Raw genomic sequence first — 19,485 nt, 5'->3', positions numbered from 1 at the left:
CTGCATTGCTAGATGCCTGGGAATATTAGTTATGTGTTGGCTCAGACCTGCAGCTATCGAGAGTATATTTCTAAACCCACATTCCTAGACCAAGAAAAATCTGCCAGGAGAGATTCGTGGTCCTTGAGGTCCCTTCCAACGCTGGCCATTCTGTGATTCTGTGCGACTGAGAATGGCAGCGGCTGATCCCCATGGCGCAGATTTCAGCAAGATGCCGGCAGAAGCTGAGCTGACAGTGTCAAAAAATTCTGGTTCTGCAGCTGAGAATTCGTTCTCTTGCAGAACCTCGTGGTGCCGTGCACGGCTGCTGCCGTTTCCACATCAATAAATAGGAGGCGTCCGTTTCGGAGCAGGCGGTTGAAGCGCGCCGTGTTCAGCTCCATCCCTGCAGCCCGTCTCTCCGCAGGTCCAAAGTGGATCACATCCACGACATCCTGACGGGAAACGCCGCCGTGATCCGCATGGTGGTCAGCTTCTACCGCAGCGCCCGCGGGCACAGCGCCCTCCGGCAAATCCTGGGCCGCCCGGTGCGGGAGGTGCTGCAGGATGCGACCCTCAGCATCCGCACCGACCCTGTGGACATCTACAAGGCGTGGGTCAACCAGGCCGAGTCGCAGAGCGGGCAGAGGAGGTGAGGTGGGGCGGGGGGCTCGGCTGCTGCTGGGGTGCTGAGGTGGGGTGGGGGGCTCAGGTGCTGCCAGGGTTCCAGGGTGGTGAGGTGGGGTGGGGGGCTCAGGTGGTGCCGGGGTGGTGAGGTTGGGTGAGGGGTTCAGCCCCGTTTTGGGGTGGTGAGGTTGGGTGGGGGGCTCAGGTGGTGCCAGGGTTCCAGGGTGCTGAGGTGGGGTGGGGGGCTCAGGTGCTGCCAGGGTTCCAGGGTGGTGAGGCTGGGTGGGGGGATCACCTTGTGCTGGGTTTTGGGGTGGTGAGGTTGGGTGGGGGGCTCAGGTGGTGCTGGGGTGGTGAGGTGGGGCGGGGGGCTCAGCTCAGTTTTGGGGTGGTGAGGTGGGGTGGGGGGCTCAGGTGGTGCCAGGGTTCCAGGGTGGTGAGGTGGGGTGGGGGGCTCAGGTGGTGCCAGGGTGGTGAGGTTGGGTGAGGGGTTCAGCCCCGTTTTGGGGGTGCTGAGGTTGGGTGGGGGGCTCAGGTGGTGCCAGGGTTCCAGGGTGGTGAGGTGGGGTGGGGGGCTCAGCTGGTGCTGGGGTGCTGAGGTTGGGTGAGGGGCTCAGCTGGTGCCAGGGTTCCAGGGTGGTGAGGCTGGGTGGGGGGCTCAGGTGCTGCTGAGGTGCTGAGGTTGGGTGGGGGGGTCAAGTGGTGCCAGGGTTCCAGGGTGGTGAGGCTGGGTGGGGGGCTCATCTTGTGCTGGGTTTTGGGGTGCTGAGGTTGGGTGGGGGGCTCAGGTGGTGCTGGGGTGGTGAGGTGGGGCGGGGGGCTCAGCCTGGTTTTGGGGTGCTGAGGTTGGGTGGGGGGCTCAGGTGCTGCTGTGGTGCTGAGGTTGGGTGGGGGGATCACCTTGTGCTCGCTGTTGGGATGCTGAGGTTGGGTAGGGGGCTCAGGTGGTGCTGGGGTGCTGAGGTTGAGTGGGGGGCTCAGCCTGGTTTTGAAGTGGTGAGGTTGGATGGGGGCTCAGCTGGTGCTGGGGTGGTGAGGTTGGGTGAGGGGCTCAGGTGCTGCCAGGGTTCCAGGGTGGTGAGGCTGGGTGGGGGGATCACCTTGTGCTGGGTTTTGGGGTGCTGAGGTTGGGTGGGGGGCTCAGGTGGTGCTGGGGTGGTGAGGTGGGGCAGGGGGCTCAGCTCAGTTTTGGGGTGCTGAGGTTGGGTGGGGGGCTCAGGTGCTGCCAGGGTGGTGAGGTGGGGTGGGAGGCTCAGCCTGGTTTTGGGGTGGTGAGGTTGAGTGGGGGACTCAGGTGCTGCCAGGGTTCCAGGGTGGTGAGGTTGGGTGAGGGACTCAGCCCTGTGCTGAGATTGGGTGGGGGGCTCAGCCCAGTTTTAGGGTGGTGAGGTGGGGTGGGGGGCTCAGCCTGGTTTTGGGGTGCTGAGGTTGGGTGGGGGGCTCAGGTGCTGCTGTGGTGCTGAGGTTGGGTGGGGGGATCACCTTGTGCTCGGTTTTGGGGCGGTGAGGTTGGGTGGGGAGCTCAGCTGCTGCCAGGGTTCCAGGGCGGTGAGGTTGGGTGGGGGGCTCAGCCCAGTGCAGAGGTTGGGTGGGGGGGCTCAGCTGGTGCTGGGGTGGTGAGGTTGGGTGGGGGGCTCAGCCCAGTGTTGGGGCGGTGAGGTTGGGAGGGGAGCTCAGGTGGTGCCGGGGTTCCAGGGTGGTGAGGTTGGGTGGGGGGCTCAGACCGGTGCAGAGGTTGGGTGGGGGGCTCAGCTGGTGCTGGGGTGGTGAGATTGGTGAGGGACTCAGCCCAGTGCCAAGATTGGGTGGGGTCTCAGCTCGGTTTTGGGGTGGTGAGGTTGGGGGGGGGGCTCAGGTGGTGCTGTGGTGGTGAGGTTGGTGTGGGCTCAGCCCAGTTCTGAGGTTGGGTGGGGGGCTCAGCCCAGTGCTGGCGTGGTGAGGTTGGGTGGAAGGCTCAGCTGCTGCTGTGGTGCTGAGGTTGGGTGGGGGGCTCACCTTGTGCTGGGTTTTGGGGCGGTGAGGTTGGGTGGGGAGCTCAGCTGGTGCCAGGGTTCCAGTTGGGTGGGGGGGTTCAGCCTGGTTTCCAGGGTGGTGAGGTTGGGTGGGGGTCTCAGTCCAGTTTTGGGGTGGTGAGGTGGGGTGGGAGGCTCAGCCCGGTTTTGGGGCGGTGAGGTTGGGTGGGGAGCTCAGGTGGTGCCGGGGTTCCAGGGTGGTGAGGTTGGGTGGGGAGCTCAGCCTGGTACAGAGGGTGGGGGGGGGGCTCAGCCCAGTTTTGGGGCGGTGAGGTTGGGTGGGGGCTGAGCTGGTGCTGGGGTGGTGACGTTGGTGAGGGACTCAGCCCAGTGCCAAGAGTGGGTGGGGTCTCAGCTCGGTTTTGGGGTGGTGAGGTTGGGTGGGGGGCTCAGGTGCTGCCAGGGTTCCAGGGTGATGAAGTTGGGTGGGGGCTCAGCCCGGTTTTGGGGCGGTGAGGTGGGGTGGGGGCTCAGGTGGTGCTGGAGTGGTGAGGTGGGTGGGGGGATCACCTTGTGCTCGGTGTTGGGGTGCTGAGGTTGAGCTGGGGACTCAGCTGCTGCCAGGTTGGGTGGGGGGCTCAGCTGGTGCTGAGGTGGTGAGGTTGGGTGAGGGGCTCAGCCTGGTTTTGGGGTGGTGAGGTTGGGTGAGGGGCTCAGCCCAGTTTTGATATTGGGTGGGGTCTCAGCTCCGTGTTGGGATGGTGGGGTTGGGTGGGGGGCTCAGCACAGTGCAGTGGTTGGGTGGGGGCCTCAGCCTAGTTTTGGGGCGGTGAGGTTGGGTGGGGAGCTCATCTGCTGCCAGGGTTCCAGGGTGGTGAGGTTGGGTGGGGGGCTCAGCTGCTGCCAGGGTTTTGGGGTGGTGAGGTGGGGTGGGGGGCTCAGCTGCTGCCAGGGTTCCAGGGTGGTGAGGTGGGGTGGGGGGGCTCAGCCTGGTACAGAGGTTGGGGGGGGGGCTCAGCCTGGTTTTGGGGTGGTGAGGTTGGGTGAGGGGCTCAGCCCAGTTTTGATATTGGGTGGGGTCTCAGCTCAGTTTTGGGGTGCTGAGGTTGTATGGGGAGCTCAGGTGGTGCCAGGGTTCCAGGGTGCTGAGTTTGGAGGGGGGGCTCAGCCCAATTTCGGGGCGGTGAGGTGGGGTGGGGGCTGAGCTGATGGTGGGCACTCGTTCTCCTCGCGCAGCGGGCTCCCATACGAGGTGAGCCCCGAGCAAGCCCTCTGCCACCCCGAGGTCCAGCGGCGCCTCGACGCCTCCATCCGCGCTCTGCTCGCCGTCACGGAGAAGTTCGTCTCCGCCATCACCTCGTCTGTGGACCAAATCCCGTGCGTTCCCCCAGCTTCGCCCGCGTGGGGTCCCGGGAGGGCAGGGGGTGCGCAGGGGGGGTTCCACATTTCCACCCCTTTCTTTGCTGTGGCAAGGAGAGAAGCGGCGTCGGCTCCTCCGCTAATGGCCCGGAAGCGCTTCTGGCTTCCGAACCCAGCGCTGCGCTCTCGGGGTGCGCCGGCGAGGAAGAAGGGGGGCAGGAGGAAGGCTCGGGGGATGGGGATTCCCGAGGGACCCCGGCGGCACCGCGGTGGCACTGCGGTGGCTTTGGCACCCGGCTCCTCACCGCGCCCTCCCCCTCCTGTGCTCCGTCCAGCTATGGGATGCGCTACGTGGCCAAAACCCTGCGGGCGTCCCTGGCTGAGAAGTTCCCCGAAGCGTCGGAGGAGGAGCTGGACAAGGTGCCCGCGGGCTGCGCTGCCGCGTGGGCTTCAGAGGAGCCCTGCTGTGGGGGGGAGTCGCTCCGGGACGAACCTCAGTTGCCATTTCCCTCGTGGATTCGTGACCAGTGCTCCCAGTTTGGGCACAGGGACACAGTGCTCCCAGTATGGGGTGACCCAGTGCTCCCAGTATGGGGCAACCCAGTGCTCCCAGTATGGGCTCAGGGACACAGTGCTTCCCAGTATGGGCAGCCCAGTGCTCCCAGTATGGGGCAACCCAGCCCTCCCAGTATAGGGAACAGGGACACACTGCTTCCCAGTATGGGGCGACCCAGTGCTCCCAGTATGGGGTGACCCAGTGCTCCCAGTATGGGCACAGGAACACACTGCTTCCCAATATGGAGCAGCCCAGTGCTCCCAGTATGGGGTGACCCAGTGCTCCCAGTATGGGGCAACCCAGTGCCCCCAGTATGGGGTGACCCAGTGCTCCCAGTATAGGGAATAGGGACACAGTTCTTCCCATTATGGGGCGACCCAGTGCCCCCAGTATGGGGCAACCCAGTGCTCCCAGTATGGGCTCAGGGACACAGTGCTTCCCAGTATGGGCAGCCCAGTGCTCCCAGTATGGGGCAACCCAGCCCTCCCAGTATAGGGAACAGGGACACACTGCTTCCCAGTATGGGGCGACCCAGTGCTCCCAGTATAGGGAACAGGGACACAGTGCTTCCCATTATGGGGCGACCCAGTGCTCCCAGTATGGGACACAGGGACACAGTGCTTCCCAGTATGGGCAGCCCAGTGCTCCCAGCACCGAGTGACCCGGTGCTTCCCAGTATGACCGCAGGCTCCCAGTGCTCCCAGTATAGGACAGGTCAGTGCTCCCAGTATAGGGAGCAGGGACACAGTGTTTCCCATTATGGGGCAGCCCAGTGCTCCCAGTATGGGCACAGGGACACACTGCTTCCCAGTATGGGGCAGCCCAGTGCTCCCAGTATGGGGTGACCCAGTGCTCCAAGTATGGGCACAGGGACACAGTGCTTCCCAGTATGGAGCAGCCCAGTGCTCCCAGTATGGGGCAACCCCGTGCTCCCAGTATGGGAACAGGGACACAGTGCTTCCCATTATGGGGCGACCCAGTGCTCCCAGTATGGGCACAGGGACACAGTGCTTCCCAGTATGGAGCAGCCCAGTGCTCCCAGTATGGGGTGACCCAGTGCCGCCAGTATGGGGCAACCCAGTGCTCCCAGTATAGGGAATAGGGACACAGTTCTTCCCATTATGGGGCGACCCAGTGCTCCCAGTATGGGACACAGGGACACAGTGCTTCCCAGTATGGAGCAGCCCAGTGCTCCCAGTATGGGGCGACCCAGTGCTCTCAGTATAGGGAACAGGGACACAGTTCTTCCCATTATGGGGCGACCCAGTGCTCCCAGTATAGAGAACAGGGACACAGTGCCCCCAGTATGGGGTGACCCAGTGCTTCCAGTATGGGGCGACCCAGCGCTCCCAGTATAGGGAACAGGGACACAGTGCTTCCCATTATGGGGCGACCCAGTGCTCCCAGTATGGGACACAGGGACACAGTGCTTCCCAGTATGGGCAGCCCAGTGCTCCCAGCACCGAGTGACCCGGTGCTTCCCAGTATGACCGCAGGCTCCCAGTGCTCCCAGTCTACAGCCCAGTACCGACCATCAGTTGGGGCCGTTTCCCTCGATCCAGGCATCCCGCGGTGTCCCTGTGCCGGGGGTCCCCTCCAGCAGCCCCTCCCCCCCCGTAGGTGGTGGGGAACCTCCTCTACTACCGCTTCATGAACCCGGCGGTGGTGGCGCCCGACGGCTTCGACGTCGTGGACGTTTCAGCCGCGGCAGCCCTGCGCCCCGAGCAGCGCCGCAGCCTCGGCTGCGTGGCCAAAGTGCTGCAGCACGCGGCCGCACGGAAGGCGTTCGAGGGGGAGAACGGGCACCTGTGTGCGGCCAACCCCTACCTGGAGGAGACGCACGGCAAGTTCCGGTGGGTGCCGGCGGGGTGGGGTGGTGGAGGGGGGGTGGGCGGTGGTGGTGGTGGTGGTTGTGGTAGTGATGGTTGTGGTGGCGGTGGCGGAGATGGTGGTGATAGTTGTGGTGGTGGTTGTGATGGTGGTGATGGCGGTGGTGCTGGTGATGGCGGTAGTAGTGGTGGCAGTGATGGTTGTGGTGGTGGCGGTGATGGCTGTGGTAATGGTGGTGATGGTGGTGGTGGTTGTGATGGTGGTGATGGCGGTGGTGGTGGTGGCAGTGATGGTTGTGGTGGTGGTGATGGCAGTGGTGGTGATGGTTGTGGTGACGGCGGTGGTGGTGGTGATGGCGGTGGTGGTGATGGTGATGGTGGTGGTGGTGGCAGTGATGGCAGTGATGGTTGTGATGGTGGTGGTGGTGGTGTGGCAGTGATGGTTATGGTGATGGCGGCGGTGGTGGCGGTGGTAGTGTTGGCAGTGATGGTTGTGATGATGGTGGTGGTGCCAGTGGTGGTGGTGATGGTGGTGGTGGTGTGGCAGTGATGGTTGTGGTGATGGCGCTGGTAGTGGTGGTGGTGATGGCGGTGGTAATGATGGATGTGATGGCGGTGGTGATGGTGATGGTGCTGGTAGTGGTGGCAGTGATGGTTGTGATGGTGGTGGTGGTGGCGGTGGTGCTGGTGGTGGTGGTAGTGATGGATGTGATGGCGGTGGTGGTGGTTGTGATGGTGGTGGTGTCAGTGATGGTTGTGGTGATGGTGGTGATGACGGTGGTGGTGGTGGTGGTGGTGCTGGTAGTGGTGGCAGTGATGGTTGTGGTGATGGCGGTGGTGGTGATGGCAGTGGTGGTGGCAGTGGTGTCAGTGATGGTTGTGGTGATGGTGGTGATGGCGGTGGTGGTGGTGGTGATTGTTGTGGTGGTGATGGTGGTGGTGGTGCTGATGGCGCTGGTAGTGGTGGTGGTGATGGTTGTGGTGATGGTGGTGATGGCAGAGATGGTGTTGGTGGTGGCGGTGATGGCTGTGGTAATGGTGGTGATGGTGGTGGTTGTGATGGTGGTGATGGTGATGGCGGTGGTGGTGTGGCAGTGATGGTTGTGGTGGTGGCGGTGGCGGTGGTGATGGTGGTGGTAGTGGTGGCAGTGATGGTTGTGGTGATGGCGGTGGTGGTGGTGGTGGCAGTGATAGTGGATGTGATGGCAGCGATGGTGATGGTGATGATGGTTGTGATGGTGATGGTGGTGGTGGTGGTGATGGTGGTGATGGATGTGATGGCAGCGATGGTGGTGGTGATGGTGGTGGTGGTGGTAATGGTGGTAATGGTGGTGGTGATGGCAGTGGCAATGGTGACAGTGATGGTGGTGGTGATGGTGGTGGTGATGGCATTGGCAATAGTGGCAGTGGTGATGGCGGTAGTGGTGATGGTTGTGATGGTGGTGATGGTTGTGATGGTGGTGGTGCTGGTGATGGTGGTGGCAGTGGCAATGGTGACAGCGATGGTGGCGATGGTGTTGGATGTGATGGTGTTGACAGTGGCGGCAATGGTGGTGATGGAGGTGATGGTGGCGGTGATGGTGGTGGTAATGGCAGTGGTGGCAGTGATGGTGGCGGTGGCAGTGATGGCAGTGATGCCGGTGGAGGTGATGGATGTGATGGCGGTGATGGATGTGATGGCGGTGATGGTGATGATGGCGGTGATGGTGATGATGGCGGTGATGGTGATGATGGCGGTGATGGTGGTGATGGTGATGATGGTGGTGATGGCGGTGATGGCGGTGATGGCGATGATGGCGGTGATGATGGCAGTGATGGTGATGATGGTGGTGATGATGGCAGTGATGGTGATGATTGTGGTGATGGCAGCGATGGTTATGATGGCGGTGATGGCGGTGATGGCGGTGATGGCGGTGATGGCGGCAGTCAGTCCAAGGCTCAGCACGGTGATCCCACAGAAGGTTCATCGCCGCCGCCTGCCGCGTCCCGGAGCCCGAGGAGCGGTTCAACGTGGATGAATACTCGGAGATGGTGGCGGTGGCCAAACCCGTCGTCTACATCACGGCGGGGGAACTCGTCGCCACGCACAGGGTGAGGGCCTCAGTCCTACGGGCGCTCAGGGTCACCGTCCCCAGGAGGGGGGGCTCAGGGTCCACGGTGACGCAGTGCTGAGGGATGAGCTCAGCGGGTGGGGGGCGGTGGGTCAGGGTTGGGCGACCCCAGACCTGAATCCTGTTGTGTTTCCCAGACCTCTGAATCCCGTCGTGTTTCCCAATTCTTTGAATCCCGTCGTGTTTCCCAACCCTTTGAATCCCGTCATGTTTCCCAGACCTCTGAATCCCGTCGTGTTTCCCAACTCTGAATCCCGTCGTGTTTCCCCACCCTCTGAATCCCGTCGTGTTTCCCAGCTCTGAATCCTGTTGTGTTTCCCAACTCTGAACCCCGTCGTGTTTCCCAGACCTCTGAATCCCGTCGTGTTTCCCAACTCTGAATCCCGTCGTGTTTCCCCACCCTCTGAATCCCGTCGTGTTTCCCAGCTCTGAATCCTGTTGTGTTTCCCAACTCTGAATCCCGTCGTGTTTCCCAGACCTCTGAATCCCGTTGTGTTTCCCAGACCTGAATCCCGTTGTGTTTCCCAGACCTGAATCCCGTCATGTTTCCCAGACCTCTGAATCCCGTCGTGTTTCCCAATTCTTTGAATCCCGTCGTGTTTCCCAGACCTCTGAATCCCGTCGTGTTTCCCCACTCTTTGAATCCCGTCGTGTTTCCCAGACCTCTGAATCCCGTCGTGTTTCCCAACCCTCTGAATCCCGTCGTGTTTCCCAACTCTGAATCCCATTGTGTTTCCCAACCCTCTGAATCCCGTCGTGTTTCCCAACCCTTTGAATCCCGTCATGTTTCCCAGACCTCTGAATCCCGTCATGTTTCCCAGACCTCTGAATCCCGTCATGTTTCCCAGACCTGAATCCCGTCGTGTTTCCCAACTCTGAATCCCATTGTGTTTCCCCACCCTCTGAATCCTGTCGTGTTTCCCAACCCTTTGAATCCCGTCATGTTTCCCAGACCTCTGAATCCCGTCATGTTTCCCAACTCTGAATCCCGTCATGTTTCCCAACTCTGAATCCCATCGTGTTTCCCAGACCTGAATCCCGTTGTGTTTCCCAACTCTGAATCCCGTCGTGTTTCCCAGACCTGAATCCCGTCGTGTTTCCCAACCCTCTGAATCCCATCATGTTTCCCAGACCTCTGAATCCCGTCGTGTTTCCCAACCCTCTGAATCCCATCATGTTTCCCAGACCTCTGAATCCCATCATGTTTCCCAGACCTCTGAATCCTGTCGTGTTTCCCAACCCTTTGAATCCCATCATGTTTCCCAGACCTCTGGATCCCGTCGTGTTTCCCAACCTTCTTTGAATTCCATTGCATTTCCCAACCCCCTGAATCCCGTTGTGTTTCCCAGAGCAGGTCGCTCCCCTCTGCTCTCCCCAAATCCGCGCCCTGCAGCCCCTTCCCAACCCCCTTCACTCTACAAACTTGAGCACAGAGGGATTTCTGTGACCCTTTGCTCCCAGCCCAGCTCCCCCCACCCCCCGGTGCCCATTTACAACTGACTCCTCATCCTCCCTGCTCAGCTCCTCCTCGAGCACCAGGCCTCCATCGCTCCCGACCCCAGGGACCCCCTGCACGAGCTGCTGGAGGACCTGGGTGAGCTTCCCACCGTCCAGGCCCTGGTCGGTACGTAGAGAGCCGTGCCGTCGCGCCCCTCTGCTCATCCCTGCCATCCCCCCCCTCACTCCGGTCTCCATCCCATAGGAGACAGCACTCAGGGCATGGGGGGCAGCGCGGAGCCGGCGCTGTCGCAGCTCAGCAGCACGGAGATCTCCCTCACCCTCACCGGGAAGCCGCTGCCGGAGGTGGGCGGCGAGCAGAGCGACGGCAGGAGCTTGCTGCTGAGGTCGGGGGGCTCTGATGGCTGCCCGCAGCCTTGGGGATCCTTTTGGGGGGCGGTTGGTTCAGCAGGGAACCCTTTGGACGCGCGGTGGCGGAGCGGAGCAGAGGGGCTTCACCACTCTGTTGTCCCCAGCACCAAGCAGATGCTGGTGGACGTCATCCGGTGCCAAGCAGGACGGTCCCTCGCGGAGATCCTGCGGACGCCGGCGTCGGAGCTGGAGGTGAGACTGGCGTGAGCTGCAGCCGGGAGTGTGGAGCTGCAGCCATGAGTGGAGCTGCAGCCATGAGTGGAGCTGCAGCCGGGAGCGTGGAGCTGCAGCCGTGGGTGCAGAGCTGCAGCCGGGAGCGTGGAGCTGCAGCTGTGGGTGTGGAGCTGCAGCCGTGAGGGTGGAGCTGCAGCCGTGAGGGTGGAGCTGCAGCCGTGGGTGCGGAGCTGCAGCCGTGAGTGGAGCTGCAGCCGTGAGTGGAGCTGCAGCCGTGAGTGTGGAGCTGCAGCCGTGGGTGTGGAGCTGCAGCCGTGAGTGTGGAGCTGCAGCAGGGAGTGCGGAGCTGCAGCCGTGAGTGCGGAGCTGCAGCCGGGGGCATGGAGCTGCAGCCGTGGGTGTGGAGCTGCAGCCATGAGTGTGGAGCTGCAGCCATGAGTGTGGAGCTGCAGCCATGAGTGTGGAGCTGCAGCCATGAGTGCGGAGCTGCAGCCGTGGGTGCGGAGCTGCAGCCGGGAGTGCGGAGCTGCAGCCGGGAGTGCGGAGCTGCAGCCATGAGTGTGGAGCTGCAGCCATGAGTGTGGAGCTGCAGCCGTGGGTGTGGAGCTGCAGCCGGGAGTGCGGAGCTGCAGCCATGAGTGTGGAGCTGCAGCCGTGGGTGCGGAGCTGCAGCCGGGGGCATGGAGCTGCAGCCGTGGGTGTGGAGCTGCAGCCGGGAGCGTGGAGCTGCAGCCGTGGGTGTGGAGCTGCAGCCGGGAGTGAGGAGCTGCAGTCGGGAGCGCGGAGCTGCAGCCGGGAGCGTGGAGCTGCAGCCGTGGGTGTGGAGCTGCAGCCGGGAGTGAGGAGCTGCAGTCGGGAGCGCGGAGCTGCAGCCGGGAGCGTGGAGCTGCAGCCGGGAGCGTGGAGCTGCAGCCGGGAGTGAGGAGCTGCAGCCGTGAGCGTGGAGCTGCAGCCATGAGTGAGGAGCTGCAGCCGTGAGCGTGGAGCTGCAGCCGGGAGTGAGGAGCTGCAGCCGGGAGTGAGGAGCTGCAGCCGTGAGCGTGGAGCTGCAGCCGTGAGCGTGGAGCTGCAGCCGTGAGTGAGGAGCTGCAGCCGGGAGTGAGGAGCTGCAGCCGGGAGCGTGGAGCTGCAGCCGTGAGCGTGGAGCTGCAGCCGGGAGTGTGGAGCTGCAGCCGGGAGCGTGGAGCTGCAGCCGGGAGTGAGGAGCTGCAGCCGTGAGCGTGGAGCTGCAGCCGTGAGTGCGGAGCTGCAGCCGTGAGTGTGGAGCTGCAGCTGTGAGCGTGGAGCTGCAGCCGGGAGTGGAGCTGCAGTCGGGAGTGCGGAGCTGCAGCCGTGGGTGCGGAGCTGCAGCTGTGGTTGCGGAGCTGCAGCCGTGGGTGCGGAGCTGCAGCCGTGAGTGAGGAGCTGCAGCCGTGGGTGCGGAGCTGCAGCTGTGGGTGCGGAGCTGCAGCCGTGGGTGCGGAGCTGCAGCCGTGGGTGCGGAGCTGCAGCTGTGGGTGCGGAGCTGCAGCCGTGGGTGCGGAGCTGCAGCCGTGGGTGCGGAGCTGCAGCTGTGGGTGCGGAGCTGCCCCACGGCCCGGCCTCTGCTCTGCTCCTGCAGCTGCTGAGCTCTGTTCTGCAGAGCCCAGCTGTGCTTCGGGCTTTGGGCGAAGTACGTGGGGTTGTGGTGCTCCATCTCACGCATTGTCCACCCCCTGCCCCACGCCGAGCATCCCCATCGTGTCCCCATGTCCCCACGTGTCCCCATGATGTCCCCACATCCCCATGATGTCCCCACCTCCCCCCATGTCCCCATCATGTCCCCATGTCCCCACATCCCCATCGTGTCCCCATGTCCCCACGTGTCGCCACGATGTCCCCACATCCCCATGATGTTCCCCATGTCCCCCGGTGTCCCCATCATGTCCCCACATCCCATGGTGTTCCCATGTCCCCATATCCCCATGATGTCTCCCCATGTCCCCCTGGTGTCCCCATCATGTCCCCATGTCCCCCCATCATGTCCCCATCACATCCCCATGTCCCCATGCCCCCCCATGTTCCCCCATGTCCTCATCATGTCCCCATATCCCCCCATCATGTCTCCACCATGTCCCCACATGTTCCCATGTCCCCATGATGTCCCCCTATGTCCCCATGGTGTCCCCATCATGTCCCCACATCCCATGGTGTTCCCATGTCCCCATGATGTCCCCCCCTGTCCCCATCATGTCCCCACATCCCCATCATGTCCCCATGTCCCCCCATCATGTCCCCATCACGTCCCCATGTCCCCCCATCATGTCCCCATCACATCCCTATGTCCCCATGTCCCCCCATGTCCCCCCATCACGTCTCCACCATGTCCCCACATGTTCCCATGTCCCCACATCCCCATGATGTCCCCATGTCCCCATGGTGTCCCCATGGTGTCCCCATGGTGTCCCCATCATGTCCCCACATCCCATGGTGTCCCCATGTCCCCATCATGTCCCCATGGTGTCCCCATCATGTCCCCACATCCCATGGTGTTCCCATGTCCCCATGATGTCCCCATGATGTCCCCCCATGTCCCCACGGTGTCCCCATCATGTCCCCACATCCCCATCATGTCTCCATGTCCCCCCATCATGTCCCCATCACATCCCTATGTCCCCATGTCCCCCCAAGTCCCCCCATCATGTCTCCACCATGTCCCCACATGTTCCCATGTCCCCACATCCCCATGATGTCCCCATGTCCCCATCATGTCCCCATGGTGTCCCCATGGTGTCCCCATCATGTCCCCACATCCCATGGTGTCCCCATCATGTCCCCACATCCCATGGTGTTCCCATGTCCCCTTGATGTCCCCATGATGTCCCCCCATGTCCCCATGGTGTCCCCATGGTGTCCCCATGGTGTCCCCACATCCCATGGTGTTCCCATGTCCTCATGATGTCCCCATGATGTGCCCCCATGTCCCCATGTCCCCCTGGTGTCCCCATCACGTCCCCACATCCCATGGTGTTCCCATGTCCCCATGATGTCCCCATGATGTCCCCCCATGTCCCCATGTCCCCCTGGTGTCCCCATCATGTCCCCACATCCCATGGTGTTCCCATGTCCCCATCATGTCCCCATGATGTCCCCATGATGTCCCCCCATGTCCCCCTGGTGTCCCCATCACGTCCCCACATCCCCCCCATGATGTCCCCCCATGACCCCCCATGATGTCCCACCGCCACCCATCACCCCAGGAAGCCTCCCGTCCCCCTTCCGTCCCCCCAGGAAGCCTCCCACCACCACCTGCTGCGCCGGCGGGCGCTGTGGGACTCCCAGACCCCCCCCAGACTCAACCCCCGCCGCTCGCTGGGGGCCGTCGGCCAGCTGAGCATGGAGGAGAAGAAGCAGAGGATCGTGAGGAACCTGCGGCGCCTGGAGGGCCTGGGGCTGGTGGATGCAGCCCAGAACTACCAGGGGCTCATCGCCGAGCTGGCCAAGGTGCTCCAGCAAAGTGGGGGAGATGGGGGGCGTTTTGAGGGTGGGGGGGGGAGGACTTCAGTTACGCAGCGTCGCTTGATGTTGGGAGCTCATCTCTCAAAGAATGGGGAGCACGGGGTCACAGAGTCGTTAGGGTCACAAAAGATCTCCAGGATCACCGAGGCCAACCCAGCCCACCGTGCCCACGTACCACGTCTTTAAGCAGCATCACTGAACCATCAGGTTGGAAAAGACCTCCGAGGTCACCAAGTCCAACCACTCCCACCGTGTCCCTACTGGGGTCACAGAATCACTGGGGTTGGACATCTCCAAGATCACCAACCCCAACCCATCACCCCATGCCCACTAATCCTGTCCCTAAAGAGCATCACAGAACCATTTGGGTTGGAAAAGACCCCCAGGATCACTGAGTCCAACCCCAGCCCTTCCCACCGTGTCCCTATCTGGGGTCACAGAATCATTGGTGTTGGACATCTCCAAGATCACCAACCCCAACCCATCCCATGCCCACTAACCGTGTCCCTAAAGAGCATCACAGAACTGTTAGGATTGGAGAAGACCTCCAAGATCACCAACCCCAACCCATCGCCCCATTCCCAGTAACTAAATAGCATCACAGAACCATTTGGGTTGGACAAGACCCCCAGGATCACCAATCCCAACCCATCGCCCCGTGCCCACTAACCGTGTCCCTAAAGAGCCTCACAGAACTGTTAGGATTGGAGAAGACCTCCAAGGTCGATCCCAACCCATCCCCCCATGCCCGCTTACCGCGCCCTTAATAGGACCACAGGTGACCTCTGAGGTCACCAAATCCAACCACCCCCCCCCCCCTCCCACCGTGCCCACCACCCACATAGCATCACAGAACCATTTGGGTTGGAAAAGACCCCCAGGATCACCAATCCCAACCCATTGCCCCATGCCCACTAACTGTGTCCCTAAAGAGCCTCACAGAACTGTTAGGATTGGAGAAGACCTCCAAGATCACCAACCCCAACCCAGTGCCCATAACCACGTCCCTAAAGAGCATCACAGAACCATTTGGGTTGGAAAAAACCCCCAGGATCACTGAGTCCAACCCCAGCCCTTCCCACTCAACGTGTTCCTAACTGGGGTCACAGAATCATTGGGGTTGGACATCTCCAAGATCACCAACCCATCCCCATGCCCACCAACCGTGTCCCTAAAGAGCCTCACAGAACTGTTAGGATTAGAGAAGGCCTCCAAGATCACCAACCCCAACCCATCGCCCCATTCCCAGTAACTAAATAGCATCACAGAACCATTTGGGTTGGAAAAGACCCCCAGGATCACCAATCCCATCCCATTGCCCCATGCCCACTAATCCTGTCCCTAAAGAGCCTCACAGAACTGTTAGGATTGGAGAAGACCTCCAAGATCACCAATCCCAACCCATTGCCCCCTATGCCCACTAACTGTGTCCCTAAAGAGCATCACAGAACCATTTGGGTTGGAAACGACCCCCAGGATCACTGAGTCCAACCCCAGCCCTTCCCACTCAACGTGTCCCTAACTGGGGTCACAGAATCATTGGGGTTGGACATCTCCAATATCACCAACCCCAACCCACCCCCGTCTCCACTAACCGTGTCCCTAAAGGGCATCACAGAACTGTTAGGATTGGAGAAGACCTCCAAGATCACCAACCCCAACCCATCTGCCCATGCCCGCTTACCGCGCCCTTAATAGGACCACAGGTTGGAGGAGACCTCTGAGGTCACCAAATCCAACCCCCCCCCATCCCACTGTGCCCACCACCCACATAGCATCACAGAACCATTTGGGTTGGAAAAGACACCCAGGATCACCAATCCCAACCCATTGTCCCATGCCCACTAACCGTGTCCCTAAAGAGCATCACAGAACTGTTAGGATTGGAGAAGACCTCCAAGATCACCAACCCCAACCCATCGCCCCCTATGCCCACTAACTGTGTCCCTAAAGAGCATCACAGAACCAATTGGGTTGGAAACGACCCCCAGGATCACTGAGTCCAACCCCAGCCCTTCCCACTCAACGTGTCCCTATCTGGGGTCACAGAATCACTGGGGTTGGACATCTCCAAGATCACCAACCCCAACCCATTGCCCTGTGCCCAGTAACCACGTCACTAAAGAGCCTCACAGAGCTGTTAGGATTGGAGAAGACCTCCAAGATCACCAACCCCAACCCATCGCCCCGTGCCCAGTAACCATGTCCCTAAATAGCATCACAGAACCATTCTGGTTGGACAAGACCCCCAAAATCACCAATCCCAACCCATTGCCCCATGCCCACTAACCGTGTCCCTAAAGAGCCTCACAGAACTATTAGGATTGGAGAAGACCTCCAAGGTCGAGTCCGATCCCAACCCATCCCCCCATGCCCGCTTACCGCGCCCTTAATAGGACCACAGGTGACCTCTGAGGTCACCAAATCCAACCTCCCCCCTCCCACCGTGCCCACCACCCACATAGCATCACAGAACCAATTGGGTTGGAAAAGACCCCCAGGATCACTGAGTCCAACCCCAGCCCTTCCCACCGTGTCCCTATCTGGGGTCACAGAATCATTGGGGTTGGACATCTCCAAGATCACCAACCCATCACCCCATGCCCACTAACCGTGTCCCTAAAGAGCATCACAGAACTGTTAGGATTGGAGAAGACCTCCAAGGTCACCAACCCCAACCCTGTGCCCATAACCACATCCCTAAATAGCATCACAAAACCACTGGGGTTGGAAAAGACCCCCAGGATCAGTGAGTCCAACCCCAGCCCTTCCCACTCAACGTGTCCCTACTGGGGTCACAGAGTCATTGGGGTTGGACATTTCCAAGATCACCAACCCCAACCCATCCCCCCATGCCCACCAACCATGTCCCTAAAGAGCCTCACAGAACTGTTAGGATTGGAGAAGACCTCCAAGATCACCAATCCCAACCCATTGCCCCCTATGCCCACTAACTGTGTCCCTAAAGAGCATCACAGAACCATTCGGGTTGGAAAAGACCCCGAGGATCACTGAGTCCAACCCCAGCCCTTCCCACCATGTCCCTATCTGGGGTCACAGAATCATTGGGGTTGGACATCTCCAAGATCACCAACCCCAACCCATCACCCCATGCCCACTAATCCTGTCCCTAAAGAGCATCACAGAACCATTAGGATTGGAAAAGACCCCCAGGATCACTGAGTCCAACCCCAGCCCTTCCCACTCAACGTGTCCCTACTGGGGTCACAGAGTCATTGGGGTTGGACATTTCCAAGATCACCAACCCCAACCCATCCCCCCATGCCCACTAACCGTGTCCCTAAAGAGCATCACAGAACTGTTAGGATTGGAGAAGACCTCCAAGATCACCAACCCCAACCCTGTGCCCATAACCACGTCCCTAAATAGCATCACAGAACCATTTGGGTTGGAAAAGACCCCCAGGATCACTGAGTCCAACCCCAGCCCTTCCCACTCAACGTGTCCCTACTGGGGTCACAGAGTCATTGGGGTTGGACATTTCCAAGATCACCAACCCCAACCCATCCCCCCATGCCCACTAACCGTGTCCCTAAAGAGCATCACAGAACTGTTAGGATTGGAGAAGACCTCCAAGATCACCAACCCCAACCCTGTGCCCATAACCACGTCCCTAAAGAGCATCACAGAACCATTTGGGTTGGAAAAGACCCCCAGGATCACTGAGTCCAACCCCAGCCCTTCCCACCGTGTCTCTAACTGGGATCACAGAATCATTGGGGTTGAACATCTCCAAGATCACCAACCCATCCCCATGCCCACTAATCCTGTCCCTAAAGAGCCTCACAGAACTGTTAGGATTGGAGAAGACCTCCAAGATCACCAACCCCAACCCATCGCCCCATTCCCAGTAACTAAATAGCATCACAGAACCATTTGGGTTGGACAAGACCCCCAGGATCACCAATCCCAACCCATTGCCCCATGCCCACTAACCGTGTCCCTAAAGAGCATCACAGAACTGTTAGGATTGGAGAAGACCTCCAAGATCACCAACCCCAACCCAGTGCCCATAACCACATCCCTAAATAGCATCACAAAACCACTGGGGTTGGAAAAGACCCCCAGGATCACTGAGTCCAACCCCAGCCCTTCCCACTCAACGTGTCCCTATCTGGGGTCACAGAATCACTGGGGTTGGACATCTCCAAGATCACCAACCCATCCCCATGCCCACTAACCGTGTCCCTAAAGAGCCTCACAGAACTGTTAGGATTGGAGAAGACCTCCAAGGTCACCAACCCCAACCCATCGCCCCCTATGCCCACTAACTGTGTCCCTAAAGAGCATCACAGAACCAATTGGGTTGGAAACGACCCCCAGGATCACTGAGTCCAACCCCAGCCCTTCCCACTCAACGTGTCCTTACTGGGGTCACAGAATCATTGGGGTTGGACATCTCCAAGATCACCAACCCCAACCCATCACCCCATGCCCACTAACCGTGTCCCTAAAGAGCATCACAGAACTGTTAGGATTGGAGAAGACCTCCAAGGTCACCAACCCCAACCCATCGCCCCATTCCCAGTAACTAAATAGCATCACAGAACCATTCGGGTTGGAAAAGACCCCCAAAATCACCAATCCCAACCCATTGCCCCATGCCCACTAACCGTGTCCCTAAAGAGCATCACAGAACTGTTAGGATTAGAGAAGACCTCCAAGGTCGAGTCCGATCCCAACCCATCCCCCCATGCCCGCTTACTGCGCCCTTAATAGGACCACAGGTGACCTCTGAGGTCACCAAATCCAACCCCCGCCCCCTCCCACTGTGCCCACCACCCACATAGCATCACAGAACCAATTGGGTTGGAAAAGATCCCCAGGATCACCAATCCCAACCCATTGCCCCATGCCCACTAACTGTGTCCCTAAAGAGCATCACAGAACTGTTAGGATTGGAGAAGACCTCCAAGGTCACCAACCCCAACCCATCGCCCCCTATGCCCACTAACTGTGTCCCTAAAGAGCATCACAGAACCAATTGGGTTGGAAACGACCCCCAGGATCACTGAGTCCAACCCCAGCCCTTCCCACTCAACGTGTCCCTAAATGGGGTCACAGAATCATTGGGGTTGGACATCTCCAAGATCACCAACCCCAACCCATCACCCCATGCCCACTAATCCTGTCCCTAAAGAGCATCACAGAACCATTAGGATTGGAAAAGACCCCCAGGATCACTGAGTCCAACCCCAGCCCTTCCCACCATGTCTCTAACTGGGATCACAGAATCATTGGGGTTGGACATCTCCAAGATCACCAGCCCCAACCCATCCCATGCCCACCAACCGTGTCCCTAAAGAGCCTCACAGAACTGTTAGGATTGGAGAAGACCTCCAAGGTCACCAACCCCAACCCATCCCCCCATGCCCGCTTACCGCACCCTTAATAGGACCACAGGTGACCTCCGAGGTCACCAAATCCAACCCCCCCCCTCCCACCGTGCCCACCACCCACATAGCATCACCGAGCCATTCAGGCTGTAGGATCCCCCCAGCCTCACGTCCAGCTGCCCCCGTCGCCCCGCA

The 19,485-nt window shown here is 60.5% G+C and overlaps 1 protein-coding gene across 4 annotated transcripts in view; it reads left to right on the top strand.

Annotated features, from left to right (window-relative positions):
* The window catches only part of LOC116238451 (ras GTPase-activating-like protein IQGAP3), a 46,604-nt gene that overhangs the window by 21,204 nt on the left and 5,915 nt on the right, over positions 1-19,485 (top strand). For all 4 annotated transcript variants that reach the window (XR_016460505.1, XM_090127122.1, XM_090127121.1 and 1 more), the window contains 9 exons: positions 407-631; positions 3,795-3,935; positions 4,253-4,337; positions 6,094-6,326; positions 8,261-8,393; positions 9,935-10,037; positions 10,116-10,257; positions 10,387-10,474; positions 13,706-13,918. Coding sequence is in view for 3 of the 4 variants with exons in the window: in XM_090127122.1 (XP_089983248.1) it covers positions 407-631; positions 3,795-3,935; positions 4,253-4,337; positions 6,094-6,326; positions 8,261-8,393; positions 9,935-10,037; positions 10,116-10,257; positions 10,387-10,474; positions 13,706-13,918 (1,363 nt within the window). In the remaining variant the exon portion in view is untranslated. The remainder of the gene's footprint in view (positions 1-406; positions 632-3,794; positions 3,936-4,252; positions 4,338-6,093; positions 6,327-8,260; positions 8,394-9,934; positions 10,038-10,115; positions 10,258-10,386; positions 10,475-13,705; positions 13,919-19,485) is intronic.

The sequence above is a fragment of the Phasianus colchicus genome, chromosome 30 (genome assembly GCF_987193195.1).
Source record: "Phasianus colchicus chromosome 30, bPhaCol1.hap1.1, whole genome shotgun sequence".
Classification (NCBI taxonomy): Eukaryota; Metazoa; Chordata; class Aves; order Galliformes; family Phasianidae; genus Phasianus; species Phasianus colchicus.
This window is presented reverse-complemented; position numbering and strand designations above follow the sequence as displayed.